The sequence below is a fragment of the Dreissena polymorpha genome, chromosome 6 (genome assembly GCF_020536995.1).
Source record: "Dreissena polymorpha isolate Duluth1 chromosome 6, UMN_Dpol_1.0, whole genome shotgun sequence".
Taxonomy (NCBI): Eukaryota; Metazoa; Mollusca; class Bivalvia; order Myida; family Dreissenidae; genus Dreissena; species Dreissena polymorpha.
This window is the reverse complement of record NC_068360.1, coordinates 109,963,192-109,987,034: the sequence shown is the minus strand read 5'-3', so window position 1 is coordinate 109,987,034 and position 23,843 is coordinate 109,963,192. Positions and strand designations below refer to the sequence as shown.

The following is a 23,843-nucleotide window of genomic DNA, read 5'->3' as shown; positions in this document are numbered from 1 at the left end:
GAGGGCCACCACGTCAGCTTATCAGTTTTGCCGATCGTTAACCGCCGCGTCCAAAATCATGCAAACGCCGCGTATCGCGAGATTTTCTTAATCTCCCTCCAGGTCAATTCCCCCGGAGTAGTGAGGGAAATTGGGGAAAACGCGTGGAGTGTACTGTATTAACAAGAGGGCCATGATGGCCCTGAATCGCTCACATGACTAACCAAATACAATCCCAACCCAGATTTCATCAAGATAAACTTTGTGACCAAATTTCATAAACATTAGATGAAAACTGTGACCTCTATTGTCTACACAAGGTTTTTCTATTATTTGACCTAGTGACCTAGTTTTTGACCCAAGTTGACCCAAATACTATCCCAACCCAGATTTCATTAAGATAAACATTCTGATCAAAATTTATAAAAATTTGATGAAAACTGTGACCTCTATTGTCTACACAAGGTTTTTCTATTATTTGACCTAGTGACCTAGTTTTTGACCCCAGATGACCCAAATACTGTCCCAACCCAGATTTCATCAAGATAAACATTCTGACCAAATTTCATAAAGATTGGATGAAAACTGCGACCTCTAATGTCTACACAAGGTTTTTCTATTATTTGACCTAGTTTTTGACCTAGTGACCTAGTTTTTGACCCCAGATGACCCAAATACAATCCCAACCCAGATTTCATCAAGATAACTATTCTGACCAAATTTTCATAAAGATTGGATGAAAACTGTGACCTCTACTGTCTACACAAACAAATTGTTGACGTTTTTTCAATTATTTGACCTAGTGACCTAGTTTTTGACCTCAGATGACCCAAATAAAGTCTCCCAACCCAGATTTCATCAAGATAAACATTCTGACCAAATTTCATAAAGATTGGATGAAAACTGCGACCTCTAATGTCTACACAAGGTTTTTCTATTATTTGACCTAGCTTTTGACCTAGTGACCTAGTTTTTGACCCCAGATGACCCAAATACAATCTCAACCCAGATTTCATCAAGATAAACATTCTGACCAAATTTCATAAAGATTGGATGAAAACTGTGACCTCTACTGTCTACACAAGGTTTTTCTACTATTTGACCTAGTGACCTAGTTTTTGACCCCAGATGACCCAAATACAAATTTTTAAAATAAAATTCATTTTAATTATTAAATACTTACCTGTTATCGTATGCTTATACTTTCCAAGGGGAAATAACTCATCCGGAATTTTAACTGGGAATCCGCCACCTCAATACCGTAATACAGGCCAGGTTAAACATAGTGCAATGCAACCTAGCCAAAAATCAGTAACCAACCCTCAATATTCTTTCAATATATATACAAAACAAGGGACAAAATTGTCACAAAACCAGGTTTTCATTGTGAAAAAAAAATCTGATAAAGGGAGAAAACTCAAACTGAACTTTTGAATGACCAAAAAAAATTAACCCCCTTTGTAAGTTTTTTTTTTTTTTTAAATCTATTTTTAGTCGTGGCGACCTTGACATTGGAGATATTGACGTGATTCTTTCGTGGGACACACCGTCCCATGATGGTGAACAAATGTGCCAAATGATTTTAAAATCTCACAATGAATGACATAGTTATGGCCAGGACAAGCTCATTTATGGCCATTTTTGACCTTTGAACTCAAAGTGTGACCTTGACCTTGGAGATATCGACGTAATTATTTCGCGCGACACACCGTCCAATGATGGTGAACAAATGTGCCAAATGATTTTAAAATCTGACGATGAACGACATAGTTATGGCTCGGACAAGCTCATTTATGGCCATTTTTGACCTTTGAACTCAAAGTGTGACCTTGACCTTGGAGATATCGACGTAATTATTTCGCGCGAAACACCGTCCAATGATGGTGAACAAATGTGCCAAATGATTTTAAAATCTGACAATGAACGACATAGTTATGGCCCGGACAAGCTTATTCCGCCAGCCCGCCAGCCAGCCAGCCAGCCCGCCAGCCAGCCAGCCCGCCCGCATTCGCCAATCTAATAACCAGTTTTTTTCCTTCGGAAAACCTGGTTAAATATTAATCGAATAGCGGGGTGGGAGGTGGGACTTACCGATAACAGGTAAGTATTTAATAATTAAAATGAATTTTATTTTAAAAATTTGTTTTAATGTCATAAATACTGACCTGTTATCGTATGCTGATTTTGCAGCTGCGGTGGGAAGGTTCGTATATATTTTCCCAACACAGTAGAACCCATAAACAGGGTTATCAGCTAATGATATCAAGTAATCTTCGTTAAAACGGTATTAATTATGACTTCTCGGACAGAGTAATATGTCTATGTCGTAAAGAAGACACTACCGTTAGTGAAACCACAACAAGCCCAAACGTATACAAATTGTATTGTTGGCACTTCAGAAAACGAAGATAAAAAGATGACAAGGTGGTCGGATTCCTCCAGTAAACAGCTTAGAGCACGTCAAAAAGTGGGGTGTGATTAATATATGCCCACAAAACAGACAGAGCTCTTAATTCATGCGGTCAGATCCTAAAAAGGAATGAATCCTTAGATAGGATAAGATTAACTTTCCTTAGTCGAGGTCTAACCCCGAGAAATAGAAGCCGCAGACACATCTCCCCCCCCTTTTTTGGGGAAATGAAGAGTGTCTTTGAGAACCTCGAATGGACTTCTGACTAACACTGCTGAGATAGAACTTCAAAGCCCTGATTGCCCAAAGAAGTTTATCCTCATCTTCATGACTACCAGTTTAAGAAAACTTGGAAACTTGAAGGTAGAAGCCATATAGAGGACTTGATATTAAGCAAGGAATCCTGGCTGACACAACAAAGTGAAAACGACAATAGATCCAACTGGAATTGGTCGTATTCAACAGAAAAAGCATGAATTTCACTTCTCCGTATGGTAAAAGCCATAATAAGAAGGAAAACCGTCTTAAAATTATATTGGAACTGTTAATAAGCCTGATGAAAAAGGTTCATAGGGAGCTCATTAAGCATCCCAACATGTTACACAAGTCAAAACCGCTTAAGAAGGTAAAGGAACGAAAAACATAGTGTTGAAGTTCCATAGTTTGGATCAGTTCCAAAATAGGTAAGACAGCACAGAGTTGCTATGACTTACACAAAACAAGGTATACGAAAGCATAATCTCTATCCTTTGATGAAGAAAAGAACAAATTTCTTATCATCAAGAAAAAGATGAGAAAAACCTCTATGTATCTAGCAGAGTGATTAAGGTAATAACTATGCTCTCAATTACCCAGTAAAAAAAAATGAATTTCCATAGAACCTTTATACAGTTCTGATGGAATTATCCTTGCACAAGTAACAAGGATTGAAACTCTAACAGAAAAACGTTCTTCTGTAGAGATAACTAAAAGTTATTAATGGCCAGACATGAAGTGGCACACGTTTGGATCAGTAAAAATATGTCTCAGTGAGATATGATATTTGACCTGTGAAGAAGTTTCCTGAAAATAATTGTACAGGAGACTTAAAAGGTCGTAGAACCATAATCCCATGGTTCATTAAGTAAATTTCATGAAATTATGGCAAAAACTCAGTTATTGCAAAAACTCACCAAGAAGGCAAGATATTCCAGTTTATGTCAATGGACGAATGTATAACAATCGCACACACTGCTGGATCGATTTCTGTGAACTGCATTGTTGACGTTGTTCAGCATACCGGTATACACTGCGATATACGATCGCATAACGCTAATAACTAGCGTTTGATGATAAACAACATTCTTTGATATACTATGTACACCATGCAACTCGTCTGCAACTTCACTGCCGCGCATGCGCAATTACATTATTGAACCCAACGGAAAAATAATTCGAAAGAAAGAACTGCAGGACAAAAACGTCCAACAGGGCGTTGAGACGAACTGGTATGAGAAAGACGATAGAGAAAATTTGTTGTTCTTGCAAAGAACGAATAAGTTCCTGATTTCCAGTTACAAGGAGTGATAATATGATCACCTCCGTGTCTGTAAGTAAACCACGACCGATGTGTGATAGTTGAAACCATCACAAAGGAATCGTGAAAATGTGTTGTAAATGAAAAACAGCTAAAAAGAATTTTCGCTTTTCAAGATGTAGATGTGCAGGTGATATTCGTTAGGATACCACATTATTGAGAAAATCAAGATACGTTGTTCTATGTGATCGTCCATAACCTTATCTGCTCACATCTGTATAAGATGTAAGGAAGGTTGTGGTAGAATAAACTATATTCTTGCCAAGATAATCTTCTAGTCTAGACACCACCGAATAGTGGTAAATAATGACAAAAAGATGGAAATCTGTGTCATTAAATAATCCCGAGATTAATATAATTATCTTAAAAATAAAGCTGAAACGGACGTAAGAAAAGACGTCTCAGCAGAAGGACCGGTGACCGGACCGGTAAATACCGACCGGTGACCGGAACCATTTGTCAAGGATGGGTGGGCAAAGAAACCACGGCAAGCCGAACTTTCCCACTCCAAACACACTTGAAAATTGGTAGAATAGGACAGTGTTTAACACTTTATAAGTTTATGACCTATCTACAGAATATAGCCTCTTCTTGAACCAATAACAGGCGCCTTTAAAATCCTGGATAATACAGATCGCGAAGTCATCGATTTGCGAAGTACGGAAATATGATTGATAGTGGTACCTCCGGAATCGGAGGTGTGATGGCAGAAAAAGGTGAAAACCCTAGGGGTAACCTTAAGCGGGTCCACGCTTGCCGGTAGAATGCATGGAAGTCTTAAATTCTGACTTGATTAATCCATTTACTTCAAGACTTCTAACCGGGACGAATTCCGAAAGGAATACGACCAGTTATAGGAAGACGGCCTGTTATGGCCAGAAGTGTTATAGAAGAATAACTTTAAGATGAGGTCCCTCCAGATCCTAGGATCTAAGATCTGAGTTCAATAGGTCCTAAGCCATCTACAAGACTGTAGCCGCTATGCGGTCAATCTGATAGGCAATCCTATGTATCAGAACTCTTGTTGATTCCAGTAGCTTGAAAATATGCACTGCCGTAGGAGCAATAGAAAAGCAGAAGTCGATACAAATGTCGTCTTGCTAATCCTGCTAGCGTCATTAATGTGTCCCAACTGTTCCGTGACACTGACTGCAAAGTCTGTAGCCGACAGGTAAAGGCGGTTAAAACAATTCATCCTTCGGGTCTCGAACATAAATTAATAGAGGTCAACTAGTAATGTTCGACCTCAATGCTAGTCTCCGAGCCCACTTCAGCCGATCTATCTGCAAGACCAGTAGTCTGCATGTAGCCGGTTAAGATAGAAGTACAAATAACAGATATAGCATAATTTGATAACCGTCGCCAGTAGAACATCAGTATTGAAAAACACAAAAAGTCATGTAGATTGTTGAATCCATAAAATATAGTATTCAATACAATCATAGCCAGGGGTATACAACTATGTAATGTAGACGATACCCGTGATACTAAAAATTGACCGATGAAAACACAGCGGAATACCGGTAATTGGTGACCGATGACCGGTAACTGTAGCCCGGTGAACGGACCAGTCATAATATGACCGGTGACGTTACCAGTTAAAGACCGAAAAATGGTGGAATCCATATGGTCTGTTATCAATGTCAAGCACTGCTCGGAAAAGAAGATCATGCCAAAAAAATCCAATCCGATGGCGATGAGACATCACTTATTCTGACCGGTGATCAGTGATCGGTGATATGACCGATGAATGGTGACCGATGTCCGGTGATCGGGACCGGTATAATATAACTGCGTCAGAATGGAAATATCTGGTGCAGAAGAATGACCATCCACGAAGTCATCTGATAATGTTAACCGGAAAACAACGGTAGATTATCAGTATTAATAGGCATAAGTGTCCTTGTAGTCGTAGTGGAGAAAAGAACAGCTTATCCCGAAGCCTGAATGTTAAACGAACTAGTGTTCGTATACAACTAGGGCTCGGTGACTGCAACATGTGTGGATGCCATAAGAAGAACCATCACACGTGGAATGGAGACATGATATTCCTAAAGGAATAAAATGGAGAACGTCGATATGACCAGTAGGTTCATTAACGCCTACGTGAGAAGTGGCGACATCCATATAACTTCGATGCCGAAATATTGTTCGGCTACGCTGGAAATATTGTCTTCTACAATATTGTCTCCGTGAGCATTGACATGATCGCTTACGAGCGTATCAACGCCGAGAACTGCTCAATGAAGGAGAGGTATGTTCGATAACTATCCAGTGGTGCTCAATGCAGTCCGCTGATGTCTACGTGAAGGTTGACGACGTCCTCGTTTTCTGCGATGTCGAGATCTGGATCGGCCGAGATGTGGATCGGCTGCGATGAGACCGAGATCTTCTAGAATAACGTCTCCGTTAGTGACGACGTGATCGCTTACGAGAGCCGCGACGATGAGAACTGCTCGACGAAGAAGAGCGTGTCTGATGTCCAATCCTTGATGAAGACGATGTATTCAACGAAGAATAGGAGAATAATTCAATGAAGAAGACAGAGTTCTTCTTCTTGACCGGTGACTGGTGTTATCGGTGGCAGGCCTAACTGATGACTGTTGACCGGTGACCGGAGCGGTGATCAATGACCGGACCGGACCGTTGACATGACCGGACCGGTGACATGACCGGACCGGTGACATGACCGGTGACCGGACCGGACCGGTGACATGACCGGTGACCGGACCGGTGACATGACCGGTGACCGGACCGGACCGGTGATCAATGACCGGACCGGACCGGTGACATGACCGGTGACCGGACCGGACCGGTGACATGACCGGTGACCGGACCGGTGACATGACCGGTGACCGGACCGGTGACCGGACCGGTGACCGGACCGGACCGGTGATCAATGACCGGACCGGTGACCGGACCGGTGACATGACCGGACCGGACCGGTGACCGGACCGGACCGGTGACCGGACCGGTGATCAATGACCGGACCGGACCGGTGACATGACCGGTGACCGGACCGGCCGGTCAGACGTCGATCAATGGTCCGTGATCAACGTTCCCGGTGACGTACCGGTCATATCATGACCAGTGTTGTCACCGGATAATGACCGTATGGCGGATGCCAAATGGTCCGGCATTGGTCGATGTCCTTGACCAATGCCATCGGGCAAAGACCGGCTGACGGGTGTCGCCATATGGTCTGATGTTGACCGACTGTCTAAGAGACTTAGCATAGTACGGTCGCGATCGTGCCCGATACCCGGTGACTGATACTGCAACTATCATCCATGATCTGCGAAGTCACCGGGTATTTATCCACTCTTGTTTCTTCGACCATCATGTAGTCGAATATATGAAAAACAAGAGCAAAGCATATTCAACCATAAACTGGTCACAGACCAGATTATCATACGGCACATAAAATCATTATTTGACCATAATGAAAATTATAATAATACTGCCGTAGATCATAAATTAAACAAAAGTTTAATTCAAAACAGATGAAAAATAAAACGACGATCAATTAGATTGTCATACGGAACGTTAAAATCATTATTGCACACAATGGCAAATGATAAACAATCTGTCAATAGAAGAACACGCTTTGCACGATCTCGTTACACATTAGAAGAACATGCTTTGCACGTTCTAGCAATGTATTAGAAGAGCACGTTTTGCACGTGGTCGTTCGCGCCTGAAAACACCCAGCATGGTAGAAATAAACCATTGTTCGATAAAAACAAGCATGGCTTACCTTTTACAAATGAAACAAAATCCATTAAATCCACACAAATTAATCCGAATGAGAAATAAAAAGATAAATAACACAATTTATCTATTCAAAACCCCAATCAACCAAGTGAAAAACAATATTTTAATTCAGAGCCGTAAAAGACACGTATACACCTGGTTGATCCGGAAAGAATATTGAGGGTTGGTTACCGATTTTTGGCTAGGTTGCATTGCACTATGTTTAACCTGGCCTGTATTACGGTATTGAGGTGGCGGATTCCCAGTTAAAATTCCGGATGAGTTATTTCCCCTTGGAAAGTATAAGCATACGATAACAGGTCAGTATTTATGACATTAAAACAATCCCAGCCTAGATTTCATCAAGATAAACATTCTGACCAAATATCATAAAGATTGGATGAAAACTGTGACCTCTACTGTCTACACAAGGTTTTCTATTATTTGACCTAGTTTTTGACCTAGTGACCTAGTTTTTGACCCCAGATGACCCAAATACAATCCCAACCCAGATTTCATCAAGATAAACATTCTGACCAAATTTCATAAAGATTGGATGAAAACTGTGACCTCTACTGTCTACACAAACAAATTGTTGACGGTTTTTCAATTATTTGACCTAGTGACCTAGTTTTTGACCACAGATGACCCAAATAAAGTCTCCCAACCCAGATTTCATCAAGATAAACATTCTGACCAAATTTCATAAAGATTGGATGAAAACTGCGACCTCTAATGTCTACACAAGGTTTTTCTATTATTTGACCTAGTTTTTGACCTAGTGACCTAGTTTTTGACCCCAGATGACCCAAATACAATCTCAACCCAGATTTCATCAAGATAAACATTCTGACCAAATTTCATAAAGATTGGATGAAAACTGTGACCTCTACTGTCTACACAAGGTTTTTCTACTATTTGACCTAGTGACCTAGTTTTTGACCCCAGATGACCCAAATACAATCCCAACCTAGATTTCATCAAGATAAACATTCTGACCAAATATCATAAAGATTGGATGAAAACTGTGACCTCTACTGTCTACACAAGGTTTTCTATTATTTGACCTAGTTTTTGACCTAGTGACCTAGTTTTTGACCCCAGATGACCCAAATACAATCCCAACCCAGATTTCATCAAGATAAACATTCTGACCAAATTTCATAAAGATTGGATGAAAACTGCGACCTCTATTGTCTACACAAGGTTTTTCTATTATTTGACCTATTATGTGACCTAGTTTTAGACCTAGTGACCTAGTTTTTGACCCCAGATGACCCAAATACAATCCCAACCCAGATTTCATTAAGATAAACATTCTGACCAAATTTCATAAAGATCGGATGAAAACTGTGACCTCTACTGTCTACACAAACAAATTGTTGACGGACGCACGCACACACACACGCACGCACGCATGCACATACGGACGCCGGACATCACACGGTCACATAAGCTCACCATGTCACTTCGTGACAGGTGAGCTAAAAAATACATACTTCAAGAAAAGTGGCATAACTTAGCATTGCAGCATAACAATAAATACAATACACACCTACATGTACATAAAATGGCAGTTCATTCAAGTTTTAATGTTGAACGTTCAAATTAAAAAATGGAGAAGTTCATATACTTTCAATGACAAGTTTGCATACATGGAGGGAGAGACTTTTGACTCGTTCAAATTATCTACTATGCATCAATTTAATGCAAAAAAGGCCAAAGTGCTTAGTTACTTTCAAATATTCTTATACATGTATCATAGAGTTTGTATTGTTTGCATAGAGTTGATTTTAAGTTTCTACAAAACAACATATACAAAGTATTTAACAAATATGCAGAAACATAATCACTATTTACACCATATGTTTGACACCTTGACATTTTATTTGACCCCAAAACATTTTTATCGTGGGGTCATTTGACTCCTGATGTTTAAAACCTATTGATAAATCAATAGAAACTACGTTAAACTAAAACAACTAAGTGAATGAGTCCCCTGTCCCAGTTGTAATCATATTATCATATTTGCATACCAGTGGGTGATGTGAGCTCTTGTGACTCTACAAAAAGTGAAAAGTGTTGTCCCTGATAAGCCTATGCAGACTGCACAGACTAATCAGAGGCGACACTTTACACACATAAATTAATCATAATTGTTCCTGCATGAAACTCAAATACATACCAGTGGGTGATGCAGGCCCTTGTGACTCTATGGGTGACATGGGAGGGCTGTCCCCTGGAGACCCCGGCCCTGGGGTGTGTGGGGGTGAACCCATGGGTGACTCTGGACCGCTATGGGCAGACATCCTACTTTCATCCTCTTGTGAGCCTGTTTAATGTATAGAATTGAGTCTCCTTCTGGGAAACTGGACTTAATGTATGTGCGTAAAGTGCCATCTCAGGTAAGCCTTAGCAATCCACACAGGCTAATTACACAGGCTAATAGGGATGACACTTCCCGCCTAAACTGGATATTCGCTAAGATAAGAAAAGTCTTCCTATGAATGACAATTACCATTAAGAGTGGAAAGGGTCATCCTTGACTTATCTGGAACAAATTCTTTACGCACATGCATTAAGCCCAGTTTTCCCAAAATGAGATTCATAGAATTGTGTCAATGGCTCTAATAAGGCATAAAACTTAGACCTGGATATTGACAAGAAGAATTCTGATTAACAATAACCCAAGCTTTTTTCCTTGAAGGTTGTTATGATGTGTAAATGGAAAAGAAGGAGAAAAGAATGAACATATCCTTACAGATAATACATGGACAAAAGGCTTTATAAGCTTATGTTCTAATCAACGTTATTGCAACAACAAGAATGGTTAATGCTGTCCATTGGTTACATGTATGTCCATTTGTTTTAAAATTAAACACACAAATTAGATACCTAACACATAAAAGATAAACAACTTTTGTCTCATAACACCACTTATGCAATAACCAGCAATTTTTTGCAAATTTCGTCCTTTTACCTATACATGTGACATTGACCTCTGAGGTAAGGACACCGGTTAAAATGCAACACATCATCTTATGATAGTCTACAGTTTACATTTGTATATTTGTGCAAAGTTATTTTAAAATCCAGTTTAAAATATGGCCAAAATCTGGCCTAGACAAAATGTTTAAACAGTTTTATGATCAAATTTGACTTTTGAACTGTGACCTTGAATTTTGCAGAAAGAATACATGCAGTATGTTGTCTCAGGATGGTCGACATTTCTTTCGAGTTATATAAAAATCTAACAAAACATTGCAATGTTATGGCTGATACAATATTTTTTTTTTTTAACTTTTGTGTGGTAAATTTAACCTTGAAGTCTTAATGTGACTTTGACCTTTGAGGATGGGAGACAGGTGCTACTCATGACTTATGACAGTAAATATTTCTTGAAATTAATTTTAAAATGTATCAATGTTCGACCCGATTGTGGCAGCGACAGGAATTTTTAAGGTATTTTATGGCCAAGTCTAGCCTTGCCCTCTGTGACTGGTCAACTGACACATTGTCTTTTGATCCTTCACATTTATGTCCAGTCATTTTAAAATCTACCAAGATATTGCTCCGGACACAAAAGTGCCGGCCGGCCAACGCCAAAACAATATCCCTCTGCCTCTGGCGGGGGATAATAAGAAGAACAAAGTCATATAAATTATAGTTGTATACTTTGTCAGATGATATGAAATACAATTGAGATATAATTAACATGAGACACTAATTTGTAACAAGAAAGTTTTTTTGGGGGGGAGGGGCCCAAGCAGAAATTGGGATTTTTTTTTTTAATTGGGAATTTCTTTTAACCTCGCCCTTTGGGAATGGACCTGTTTATCGCACCCATACACCAGAAAAACCCTGTATGCTAATAAACATTTTCAAAAAAATTGATAAAAATCATATGAAAACTTCTCGAGTCAGAGAGAACAAACAAAAAAGTACGAATGAAAAAAGCTCACAATTGACAGTATTCAAACCAGCAATTTAAAAGCCTGATAGTCAGTGTATATATCTGTACCTGCATCCATCTCCTCCTCACTCTTAGCAACATCGTCCTAGAATACAATGAAATACATTCATCACTGAACATAGATTTTCTAAGGAATACATGTATACATACTAGAGGTAGCAACCCCTGTTAAATATTTGCCATACATTAGTTTTAATTTAGTTAGATAGATATTTCAAAAAGCTTTCCAAAACAGTTTGAGTTGTTAAAATATCCCCACCGGAAGAGAAGTTATGACAATTTTTTTGTCATTGAAATTTTGTTGATTTATAATTATTGGAAAATATTAGTAGAGGGGTTGTTCCATAAATTCATAGACGGAATCTTACATTTCACAAAATAAACATTAAATATAGGCTGCGCCACCCCTTTGTGCAGTCTGGCCAAGAGCTACCCTGTTTGCTGTAAAGCCATGAAATGTTTAATAGCCTCTTTAGCGAACACAGAAACTCTTGCAGTACCTAACCATGTAAGTTAAAATACAGTGTTTTTTCACCTTAAAGGGATCTTTTCACGCTTTGGTAAAATGACAAAATTGAAAAAAGTTGTTTCAGATTCGCAAATTTTCGTTTTAGTTATGATATTTGTAAGGAAACAGTAATACTGAACATTTACCATGGTCTAATATAGCCATTATATGCATCTTTTGACGATTTTAAAACCTAAAAAATTATAAAGCGTTGCAACGCGAAACGATTGAATAATTTGGAGAGTTCTGTTTTTGTCGTTAAATTTTGTGAAACTACGAAGATTGCTTATATAAGGTATAAAATACGTTCAGTATATGTACACGGCGGAATAGCTCAGTAGGTTAAAGCGTTTTTACTTCAGGACTCTGGCAGGACTCCAGGGGTCACTGGTTCGAAACCTGATCCGGGCAATGTTCTTTTCCTTTTTTTAATTTTATTCTTGATTTTTTACTGGAGCTTTTACGATCCAATGTTTACATTTATCGATATAAAGCATTTAATGAATAAGTTAATAAATGCCAAAATCTGTGAAAAGGCCCCTTTAAGGAAAAAGCTTCTAGGGCCCTTCAGATTGAAAGTTTATGACAAGAAAGATTTCCTTTAGATAACCCTAATAAGAAAATTACATGCTTTCATTCTACTTTGTTATAAAACATTAATTAAATGTGTTGCTAGGTAAGCCTACACATTTATTTCAAAATATACCATATAACGTGAATGTTAAGGTTACAATAGGGCCTAACAAAAAAATATGTTTGTTTCCACTGACATGGCCTAAAAAATTAGGGTAGGTAGGTAGGCAAATAATTCTATTTTTAAAAATAATTTTTTTTAGACAATGTCGTACATGGTGCATCTTCTTCTCATTTTTTGTGTACAAAAACTGTATGTACAATAAATTTGATGATGTATGTAATGCTATATGGCTTTATTCAAATGCTTTAATGAAATAAAAACTTGCTGTTCATTAATTTTGCATTTGTTGCTTTCCTTATTTCCGAGTTTAATGTTGACTTCTGGCAACGGCTTTAATAGTTCATTATATGACCAATAAAAGGCATAACTAAAGTGGCAGTAAGCTTGACCCTCAGTGTCTATAGGGATTCAGTGTTGTTATACTTTCTGTTCCTTTGGGATCATGGAGTATATACTATATTATTTATAATTTATAATATATTAAATAGCCCAAAAGCCATGCTAGGGGGACGCGAGTGGTGTTGCATGTAACATTATCACCATGAACAGACCCAATTAAACTGGGTGTGCTATTATATTTCTTGGATGCAGTTTATGCTTCCAAAGGACCACATTTTCAGATTATATATGTACTGGTGTTGTGGGGTCTATCTACTAGGGCTAGCGCTGTCCCAAAATTTCTTTGAGCCAACCAGGTTTTTGTTTTTCGATGCGCGAAAACTGGTTTTGAAATAATTATATATACATTTACTATCAACTTGTTTATATTTCTTTTAATGACAAAAAGGGCATATCACATATCATAATGTAACATACATTTTTCAATATAGAAATAATTAGTATGGTACTTGTCAAAGTACAAACATAAGTTATTTTATAAATGTACATTTAATAGGGGTGTCGATTGTTCCAAATTTGAAATCCTTAAAATAAGGCCGGGGGTCTTGGAACCGCAGCCGCAGGAATCCAACAGGAATAAAGGCAGGTCTTAACACTAAGGCACGTCCGAACGACATTCACTGCCTGTACCTAGGTCCGGGCTAGCCAATGTCCCAGGAACATGCCTGACCGGTTGTGTGTATTTTGGGCAGGATTATGTTTTCTATATCAATAAACTGCGTTTTAAATAAGCTTTTTAATGATGCAAAAATCTTAATACACTATGATCAATTGACAATTAAATCCCAGAGTGAAGTCAGAGACAACAAACGGATCGTAACTCGAAATAGATTTGGAACCCCCTGATTGCAATCAAAAAGAGGCCAACAATTCAGAAAATCCCCGGCGGTTTTCCTGGTAAAACACGTCCGTACCTATTTTTAAACGGAATTCCGCTAGATTTGTTTGTTGATTGGTTTCCTCGAAGTGACATGTTTTCTCGATAAAAATACGTTTTAAACTAAAAGCCGGGATGGCCCAGGATTGTCCAGGATCAATGAAGGTATAAAACACGACATTAACACAAAGTTACTATAAAATTATTAGTTTTAATTTTTTGATCGATTAGAAGTATTTTGACAATCTTTGTTACGCAATTCAATTAGCAAAACTAATATCAATGGTCGATCCCGGCTTATAGTACAGAGTTAACCCTGTACAATTGTTACGACTACCGTAACACGTTATTTTGCGACACTTAAGATTCACTTACCATTTGTTGTCAGATGGCAACCGCAGCAATCTATGTAAAAAATGTTTTAACGTTTCATGTCATTGTTTAAGTTTGACTTTACGAGTGGGGATTGGGGTTCCTCGGATAAGAAAAGAAAAGGGAAGGAGGAAAGTAAGAGAAAGTATGAGGAAAAAAACAACAAGGAAATTTCTCCCGAAATGGCGTGAAGATTACAAATAGATGTCTTAAGTAGATGAATATTGAATTCATTAGCATTAGTAAGGCAAGCTAATAAGAATGATTGAATTATAATTGCGCATCTCCACGCACAAGAAAATACAAGTTGAATGATAAATATAAAGGTTTTGATAATACTTGGGTCAGGGCACATGAAAGATTGGTCAGGGCTAGTAGGTTCTGCATTTACTAGCCCGAATGGGCTAGTTGAAAAAAAAGTTAGTGTTAAGCCCTGAAAGGGCAGATCCCCCACCCCATCCAGAGCCCTTACTAATTGTTCTTTTTTTATAGTCTTTCCAATTGTTTTTTCAGGTGATTACAATTTAAAATATTATAAACCACACCGTCCGTATCACCGCATGTGCATTCGTCATTCTATTTCTTCTATAAAGAACTTCGAAAATAAATTATAATCGACGAAAAATAATGTATCCGAAAACGACAGTCCGAAAAATTGTACGAGTTTGCCACATTAAATAAATTGTGCATATCGTTTGACTGCAGACATTGCAAAACCTAGCAAATATACAATTTGGTTGACATATTGCTTTACAATAGCATTTTTTGTGGGTAAAAAACAACTTAATTATCACCTTTCAATTTCGAACGATAATCGGCAAAAAGGTGTAACATCGTCGAAATAGAACTAATTTTTTAATTATCACAAAGGTGTTAAGTAATCAGCTTAGAAATAATTTATTTATTGGTACGCTTCTTTTGATCGTTTATCTTTTAATACGACGTTTGCCATCAGCCGCTTTATTGTTGGCAGACGAAAAGATCAACTGACTGTGTATTCCAAGTGTACAGTGTCTGCACATGAATGACCAAATATTATGTGTGAGCAAACTTATTGCTGATTGGCCAGCTACCACGTGCGCTTCAATAACAATAAAAATGATATACGGATAATGTAGACAAGTTTATTGAGCGTCGCCGAAAAATAGGCGGTCCGATTTTTTTCGAATTTTGGGCTAAAAAAGATTAGGACCGGCAGCAAAAAATTAGGAAGGGTCAGGCCGCCGGAAACAAACAATTTTTTTGTTACGCCTAGGGGAAATATACAGTTGTAGCTGGGGGCTCAGGAAACCCTTAAAATCACTGTAATAGCATTTGCTTGTTGCCAAATATATAGGTAAGTAAGATATGCATATTATAAAGGATAAGCTTACCTGCTGCATTTCATAGTCGTATTCTTGTTCATCCTGCACTGGAGTTGTTCCTCCTTCTGAGTAAAAATAAATAAATATTTAAATTAATAATTTATTTGCAGTTGTGCACAAATGTCAGGGTCAAATATAATCCGAACATGTGTGTGTATTATCTGTAAATTGGAATGATTTACTTCCTGGCTCAGTGAATGTTTACTTGAATGAATCAATATCACATGGCCCAGGCTGCTCTTCACAATTTAAACAGTTTGTGAAAATATTGAGAAATTGGCCCAATAAAGTATTGAAATGGGTATATTGCCAAAAACAACCAATTTCCTATTATCACCACCAGTGCTTTTCACAGGCCATTTAGCGGTCCCTTGCTAAGAAACTTCAATATTGAAATCAGAGTTAGCGGACGCTTGAAATTGACCCATCAGTGTTTCTTTCTGCAACTAGCCCTTCTTAAGGAGAGATCCAGACAATTTGTTCAGCCGAGGGGTATTTCACTCATGAAATTTTTAATTGATCATGAGTAAAACTCAAAATCCGATAATTTTAAGGAGTATTTATGTTCAAAGGATCAGAATTCATAATAAATAGCAACCCCAGCTAATCTCCGATAATCCCACATTTTATCTGGAAAACTGTGAAAAGTCTACACCGCCTGTGGCATTTTGGGGATTAAAATTACATTTGTAGATGAATATTTGTATAATTGGTCTCATTTTAAAGCTAATAAAATTCTCTACAAAATGCATGTTTTACTTTTGTATTTTACCCACTATAACCCAGTTTTATCTGTTAATAAACAATAAATATTATGGTTTTTCGCTGTTGCGCGTGATTATCAACTTTGATGCACTCGGCGCGTGGCACATGTACTCTTTGTTCCTATTCGCGGGTGACTTAAACTTTATGAATATTAATGAGATGGACGAATCCATTTAGAAAAGTTCACGACCTCCATTCATGACTTTGATGCAAATTTTTAAGTTCATCCGAACCGAAGATATAGTCCCCTAAAGTGTCGCCGATTTTTTACAAAAAGTACTGATTTCCGAACTATGCATCATATATCATATTGTAGGGAATGTTCTGAAGTTTAATTTGATATAAAAATCTTTTGTCGGAAACAATGGGAACCCTCCCGCATTTTAAGCCGAACGTAGTAATTTATTCAAATTTACTCCGGTCACGCGGCGACCTCGCTTTTCACCTTTGACCGCCATTTTGATTAACTGATTACACATCGTAAACACGTTTTTCTATCGACGATTTTGAGCATGTTACCAATAAAAAACATCTTCATGTGGTTCAACTTTATTCTAAATACAAAGGTGAGTTCTAGAAACCTTGATTTTGACTCGATTAATTATTTATTTTCCGTGCAAATATGTAATTTCGATGTAAGGACGGGCACTTGCTCGTGCGATCGAATCGTAGGAAAACCAACCCCGTGTTATTGTTATGAAATGCCCTCAAAGGTGTTTTTATCCGTAAATTATATGTATGAAAATAAGTTTTCTTAAGTATCTAAACAATCGTTGACATGATTAAATCGATAAATTTGCCCCGACGTTGTAGAAATTCTCCAAATGTGCATATCCCCACTGGCCTGTGAGAATTGTTGTGGCTGACCTGGAGAGTTGCGTCTGACCCATCGGAAGCGCGTTGCGCATGCGTATAGAGGAGACGCCGAGAGCCTGTCCGACTGTTTTGAACGAACACTCAGTGAAATTAGCTTGTGATTATTGTTATTAAATCGTTATATCTTTTAGCACGTGTTAAGTTTTACCTGGAAAATAGTAAAGATACATTATTGGCGACGAGGCAAATACTTAAAGAACAGCGGGATTCCGGGTAATTAAGAACTTTTTGCATTTGCCAGTTTGGCAACCACGTGCAATTGAAACATCGTATTTCACAACTGAGATCGTCTAGAGTACGTTCGTCGGTGCAGATCGACCAGCACAGAGTATTTTTAAACAAATTTGAGCCAGTTTGGCAGTATTAATTTGTTTCAGAAGTTTTTCTCTTGAAAAGAAAATTGTTGCTGTGACGTCACGAGTTTATGAGCACACAGGTGAACATGTACTAGCCGTTTTCGCAGTTTGCGGAGGCGCACAGGGGTACGTCGCAGTTTGCGCACAGGGACTTCTCGCATTTGCAGTTTTCGGGGGCACACAGGGTGTTTTTTTTTTTTGGCAGTTTGCAAACAGATACTATGCTGCAGTTGTAAAGACGGAGGGAGTTGAACCTGGCTGTTCGTATACTTATGACCAGTTTGGTTGGTATGGTGGGCTTTTGTTGCAGTTAATTAAGTGAACATTGGTTAACAATATTATTCAACATAATTTGGTTTAAATACATCGTTTGGACTATTTAGGTATTAAACTTCTGCAGTGATCCGAACTGTAAGATGCAATAAATACACAGAAGTTTTATGCAAGGCCCGGAATTGCCTTGATGATGTATCTGAAAAACAAATAGCTTCTGATATTAAAAGCGGAATCAGTAGCGGTAGATATGAAGATGAAGAGCAGCAGCCCATTTAAAAACGATAAGAAAAAGCAGTCAAGACACGATGAAAGGCCCTGTAAGCCCTCAATTTATAGCCAGGGGGTTGAACAGCCGTTGAAGAAACAATTCAGAAGAAATGAGAGCAGTGACTCGGACAATGAATCAGCGGTGCGGGTGGAAAAGAGGCAAAGGGGAAATCACTCCAAGACTTATGATCATTTTAGGCGTCGTCGGTCACAGGATAGGGTATCAGAGGAAGACGACGACAGTGGCTCGGGAAATGAAGACGACAACAGACGGTCAGTTCGTAAACATTCCCGCTACAGTCATGCTCCATCTGGTGGTAGGCCATCACAAAAGCCAAAGCACAGGAATCACTCCAGCGACTCCAGTTCAAGATCAGGGTCAAGACACGGTGTTTCAAGGAGGCGGCATCGTCATGTACAAGGTCGTCACAGGGCAAGGTCATCACAATCAAGGTTATATTACAGTTCCAGTTCAGAATCTGATAGTTTATCAGAGAATGAATATCACTCTAGAGTCCACGGTGATCCAAGGAGGCAGCCAAAGAACCTACGATATGATGGACGAACCAGTTGGCTGTCATTCAAGCAAAAATTCAACAGCTATCGGAAAGTCTACAAATGGTCTGATCATGAATGCCGTGATTACCTGAACTGGTGCCTCGAGGGGAAGGCTCTCGATTACTTCACTATCGAGACGCATATGGGAGAAAGTTTTTCTTTCCGTGACATTATGCGAAAGATGGAAAGGCGCTTTGGTTCAAAGGAACTACCTGAGACAAGTAGAGCTAAGTTCCAGCAGGCTACACAGCAACCGGAGGAATCGTTAGAAGATTGGGCGGATAGAGTGTTAACTCTGGCAATACCTGCTTTTAGGGACCTTCCAGATCAGTTTGGTCAAAGGGAGGCAGTTTCAAAGTTCTGTCAAGGTTGTATTGACAGTGAAGCAGGGAAACACGCCTGTTTTGAACGACCACGATCTATTCAGCATGCTGTTGATCTGGTACGACACCATCAGTATGTCACTCAAGTGGTGGATGGCAAGAAGGCTAAGCAATATGATCAAGGAATAGCGGTCAATGCGGTTCAGTCCCCGTGTGATGTGAGATTAGAAAAACTGGAAAAGGCGATTGAGCAGTTAACTTGTAAGTTTGAAGCTAGTTTAGCATCAAACAGTTCAACAAGTAACAAGGACAGGAAGTTCCCACAGAAGACCTTTAGATGTTTTCATTGTAATGGCAGGGGCCATATGAAAAGAGACTGTAGGGAGTATCAGGAATCCCTTAAACAAAAGTCTGGAGGTCAAGTGGTTGAAAGGAGTCCACAGAAGCCTTTAAACTCCAAGGGGCCGGTGGCGTAGGCCAGGCACCGCAGCCCGATGTAGAACGAGGCCATTTGTTAGCGCCGGTTGAAGTGCAGCAGGAGACTTCATCTGGATTGGCGGCTGAAAAAGGAGACAAATCCGGATCAGCAAGTGGAGGGGAGACGATAGCAGTCAAGGTCGTGACGGCAGGGTCGTCTTATGTGAATATGTTGGTGGGAGACCGTCAGGTTAGGGCTCGGGTAGACTCTGGAGCGGATATATCTATACTGTCTTCAGCAGTCTATGACCAGTTAGAGCGGAAACCAGGCAAGGTCAGGGAAATCAACATGCAGCTTGCTGATAAGAATTCGGTTCTCAAAGGATTTGTGACACAGCCTTTACACGTACAGCTTGGAAAGCAGTCTTCCAGGGAAGGGGTATGTGTAGCGCCAATCAGTGATGAGATGTTGCTGGGACATGACCTGCTGCGGCACTTCAAGGCATTGATTGATCTGCACTCGGACTGCCTTTTAATCAATGGCGAAAGTATACCTTTGAATACAACATTCAGAGATAAACCGGTGGTAGCAAAAGTCATCATGTTCAAACGAACAGTGGACATAGGTCCGGATCCGGATATCCTGTCAGGAACGCCAATTCCGAGAAAGGGTCATAAAAAGTCATCGACGGCAGTTTGCCCGATGGATGTCAGTTCTTCCAGCGGTGACAAGGTAGAAGCTACTGTTGGGGTCCAAGAGTGTCACTTCTCGGACAAGAAGGCAGAAGGTCATACCGAGTCCTGGGCGGTTGGATGTCTACCTTTGGTAGGGGTCGAGGGCGATCAGTCCGAGGATACAAGTCCTGTTCGGAGTCGCACGACCACCAGAAGAGACGGGGTCGAGGGCGACCAGTCCGAGGATACAAGTCCTTTACGGAGTCGCACGACCACAAGAAGGGACAGTTTGTCCCAGATCCAGAAGAGCTTGGAGAGCCAGCGCCAGGTGGATAAGTGTACAAGAAACCACACCTGTCGTGTCCCTGGGTGTGACAGCGTGGGGGTTAAATTTGAAAAGGTCCATGCGCCAGCAGTTTACGATAGACAGTTGGCCGATCCAAGCGGCCAGTTAGCTCATGTTTTCAATCGAATGGAATCGGCTAGTCAGCCTGATTCATATCCGTGGGATCCGGGGGGCGAGCCGTTCACTCAGTCGTGTCGGGTGTTGGCTGGAAGTTTTTCCCAACACCCACTTTTGTTACAACAGGAGTGAATTCACGCTCCTTACTTCACTAGGCCCTATCATCGATTTCCGGCGCCAACGGAAGATGGGGATGTGACTGCGATGTTGGCGGAACTTCAGGGGGTGACAACGCAGCACATCCTGAAAGTCACCACGAGAAACGCAGTCAACCTGTCTGATGCGATCTCCACAGGGCAGGTTGCCCTGTAGATCTACCTCGGAAATCGATGGTCCCCAATATACGCCAGTTTGGCAATCCAGGATTGGCACAACAAACCACAACCAGATAAATGGCAGAATATTGTTTCGGGCGGTGGTACCTGGTCCGGGGAGCGGTTCCAACAATAAAGACGGGGGGAGTGTTGTGGCTGACCTGGAGAGTTGCGTCTGACCCATCGGAAGCGCGTTGCGCATGCGTATAGAGGAGACGCCGAGAGCCTGTCCGACTGTTTTGAACGAACACTCAGTGAAATTAGCTTGTGATTATTGTTATTAAATCGTTATATCTTTTAGCACGTGTTAAGTTTTACCTGGAAAATAGTAAAGATACATTAGAATGTTTTTGCACTGTAAAAGTTGCATATTAACATGATTTATACATGTACTGATGATGTAGGTCTGACTTTTCTTTCCTTTTTTTCAGTAGATCTAGGAAGTCAATGGCAGACAACCCAGGACCATTCTGTCATGAAAATGGTATAACAACCTCTCTTTAGAAGAAGGCAGAAACCTTGTAGCCTATAAACAGGCAGAAGAATGGACTCATTCTTGAAATAAATACTTTTATAGAAAAAATGGGGAAATTTCAACTGTGTTGTTCAATTTACTGTGTCATCTTAACCCTTCATTCAAAGCATCAACAGAAAAATATGTCAAAACCAAAGTTTCAAGAACATGTGACCAGAAAAAAAAACTTGTCAATTTAAAAAAAAGTGCCCGGTGAAAAAATGTGAAAGACTTGATGAATCTAAATGCAGAATTTTAAATTGTAATGCATATGTTGAAATTGCATACCAGGATGCTTGGTATCCTGGTATGGATTTTGAAGTTAAAGATAAAGAAAACTTTGTGGTTAAATTCATGACTACCACCAGAAAACTTGGCCAGTACAAATGGCCTCTACGAGAAGACATTCAGACGGTTCAGAAACAATTCCTAATTTCTGCTGGATTTGTGCCCGACTGTTTGAATTTTGAATGGTTATGGAATGTGAAAGAGGCACCAACAAAAGACAACATATATAACATATATAAGAAATATTCATAGATTTATTTCAAGGATTAGAAAGTTATAGAATGTGTGCATGTCCCCGTCCCAAAACGATGAAAAGACATTCCGCCCCCCCCCCAAACACCTGTGAAAATTTGATTAGAGAGTTAAGACTAAATTAGTTAAATTTGCTTTTAAAAACCGGTTTCCATTTTAAGTAATTCCAATATTGCTTTTGAGTGAATAAATGTGTTAATTGTAGATATTTTAGCCTGATGCCTTTCGAAAAAAAGATAATGTCTCTAATAAAATTATGTCTCTAATAAAATTATGTATATGCTTCCTAAATGTGTTGATCATTACCATGTGTGTATTAATAACTAAAAGTGTTTATAATACTTTAATGAACAGAGTATACATTGATCTACAAATGTTCCAAATTTCATGAAGATATCTCTAAAAATAAAAAAGTTATGGCAATTTTACTATGTAAAAATGTATGAACTTGAATTTCCGGTGCCGCGAATGTCGCGCTTCCTTGTTCACTTTATATAGGGAGAAAATTCAGAATTTGTGCGCATTTTAGCAATATTCAAATTCCCATAACTTTTTTATTTTTTAAGATATTTTAAAAAGAAAAACTGTTCTGAAAAGCTCTTAAAGAGCTCTTTTCAAATATGCAATTGCCTTTAAAAACAGATGTTGATGAAAAATTAGCTGGGGTTGCTATAATAAATTGTACATGTAGTGTTAACTCGCAATAACAAGCAGTCTTGTACACAATAAAGCAATCAGTTATGTTTTACAGGTGGAAGTAACGTACCCTGGATAGTATATGGGCCCAGGAGCCCTATATATTCAAATGAATACATAAAATCATGTTTAATGAGAGAAAAATTGACAAAGAGCCATAAAAAAAAAACACCCTCTGATATTGGAATCTTAACAAGGTCATACAATTTATCATAGACCTGTCTTCGCGGGCCACAAAAATGTAAAAAATAGCTTTAATCCAAAGCATCCCTTGGTCCTCTTATGGGCAGTTGGACAACCTTTCAAAAAAAATTTACTTCAAAGAAAACTGTCCAGCTGTTTATTCACAGTTGGCCGATAACCAAGCAATATTTCGAGCCAGTTTGTCCATCCAAATAAATCAAGCACAGACTTTCAAACAATATGTTTGTGTTTTCTCCTTTTAATCTATAGCTCCCGTCCTATTCCTTTAAAACAACGAGGCCTGTCACACAATGCATGCATATGCAACCACTAACAAAATATTTGAGCGCAAGTATGTGACATCATCATGAGAGAAGCGTTCTAAATGTAAACAAAAGTGGGCTATGCATGAAAAAGGGAATCATACGATATCAATAGCCTTAAGACTGACATTGCAGGGGAGGTTATTTTCTTGTGAAAAAAGTCAACAGACAATGTAGTATGGAAAACACTCATAAAGGAAGGATTTTGTGTTACTTGGGAACAATATATGAACGATACATAAAAGAGGAAATATTTGATATGAATGTATAGAGTATGTATAGAGTTCTGATAAATTACAATATTATCCTACCGCAACCCAAATTCGATGAAACCTAAATTCGACGATGTTCTATTTGAATTGAATAAATGGATGATTATTGTCTTGTAA

At 39.1% G+C, this 23,843-nt stretch overlaps 1 protein-coding gene and 1 long non-coding RNA gene across 24 annotated transcripts in view; both read right to left on the bottom strand.

Moving 5' to 3' along the window:
- Positions 1-23,843, bottom strand: part of LOC127834079 (IWS1-like protein) — an 86,998-nt gene that overhangs the window by 62,584 nt on the left and 571 nt on the right. For all 22 annotated transcript variants that reach the window (XR_008027789.1, XR_008027788.1, XR_008027790.1 and 19 more), the window contains exons 2-4: positions 15,918-15,973; positions 11,740-11,776; positions 9,904-10,050 (exon numbers count right to left, since the gene is read on the bottom strand). Coding sequence is in view for 9 of the 22 variants with exons in the window: in XM_052359668.1 (XP_052215628.1) it covers positions 9,904-10,050; positions 11,740-11,776; positions 15,918-15,973 (240 nt within the window). In the remaining 13 variants the exon portion in view is untranslated. The remainder of the gene's footprint in view (positions 1-9,903; positions 10,051-11,739; positions 11,777-15,917; positions 15,974-23,843) is intronic.
- On the bottom strand, positions 646-9,120 carry LOC127834089 (uncharacterized). Of its 2 annotated transcripts, none has more exons than XR_008027802.1 (3): positions 8,806-9,120; positions 8,168-8,345; positions 646-925 (listed from the first exon to the last, which is right to left on the bottom strand). It is a non-coding gene; the product is annotated as an uncharacterized LOC127834089 (long non-coding RNA). The 2 variants fall into 2 exon arrangements; XR_008027801.1 differs by lacking the exon at positions 646-925 and adding an exon at positions 932-1,082.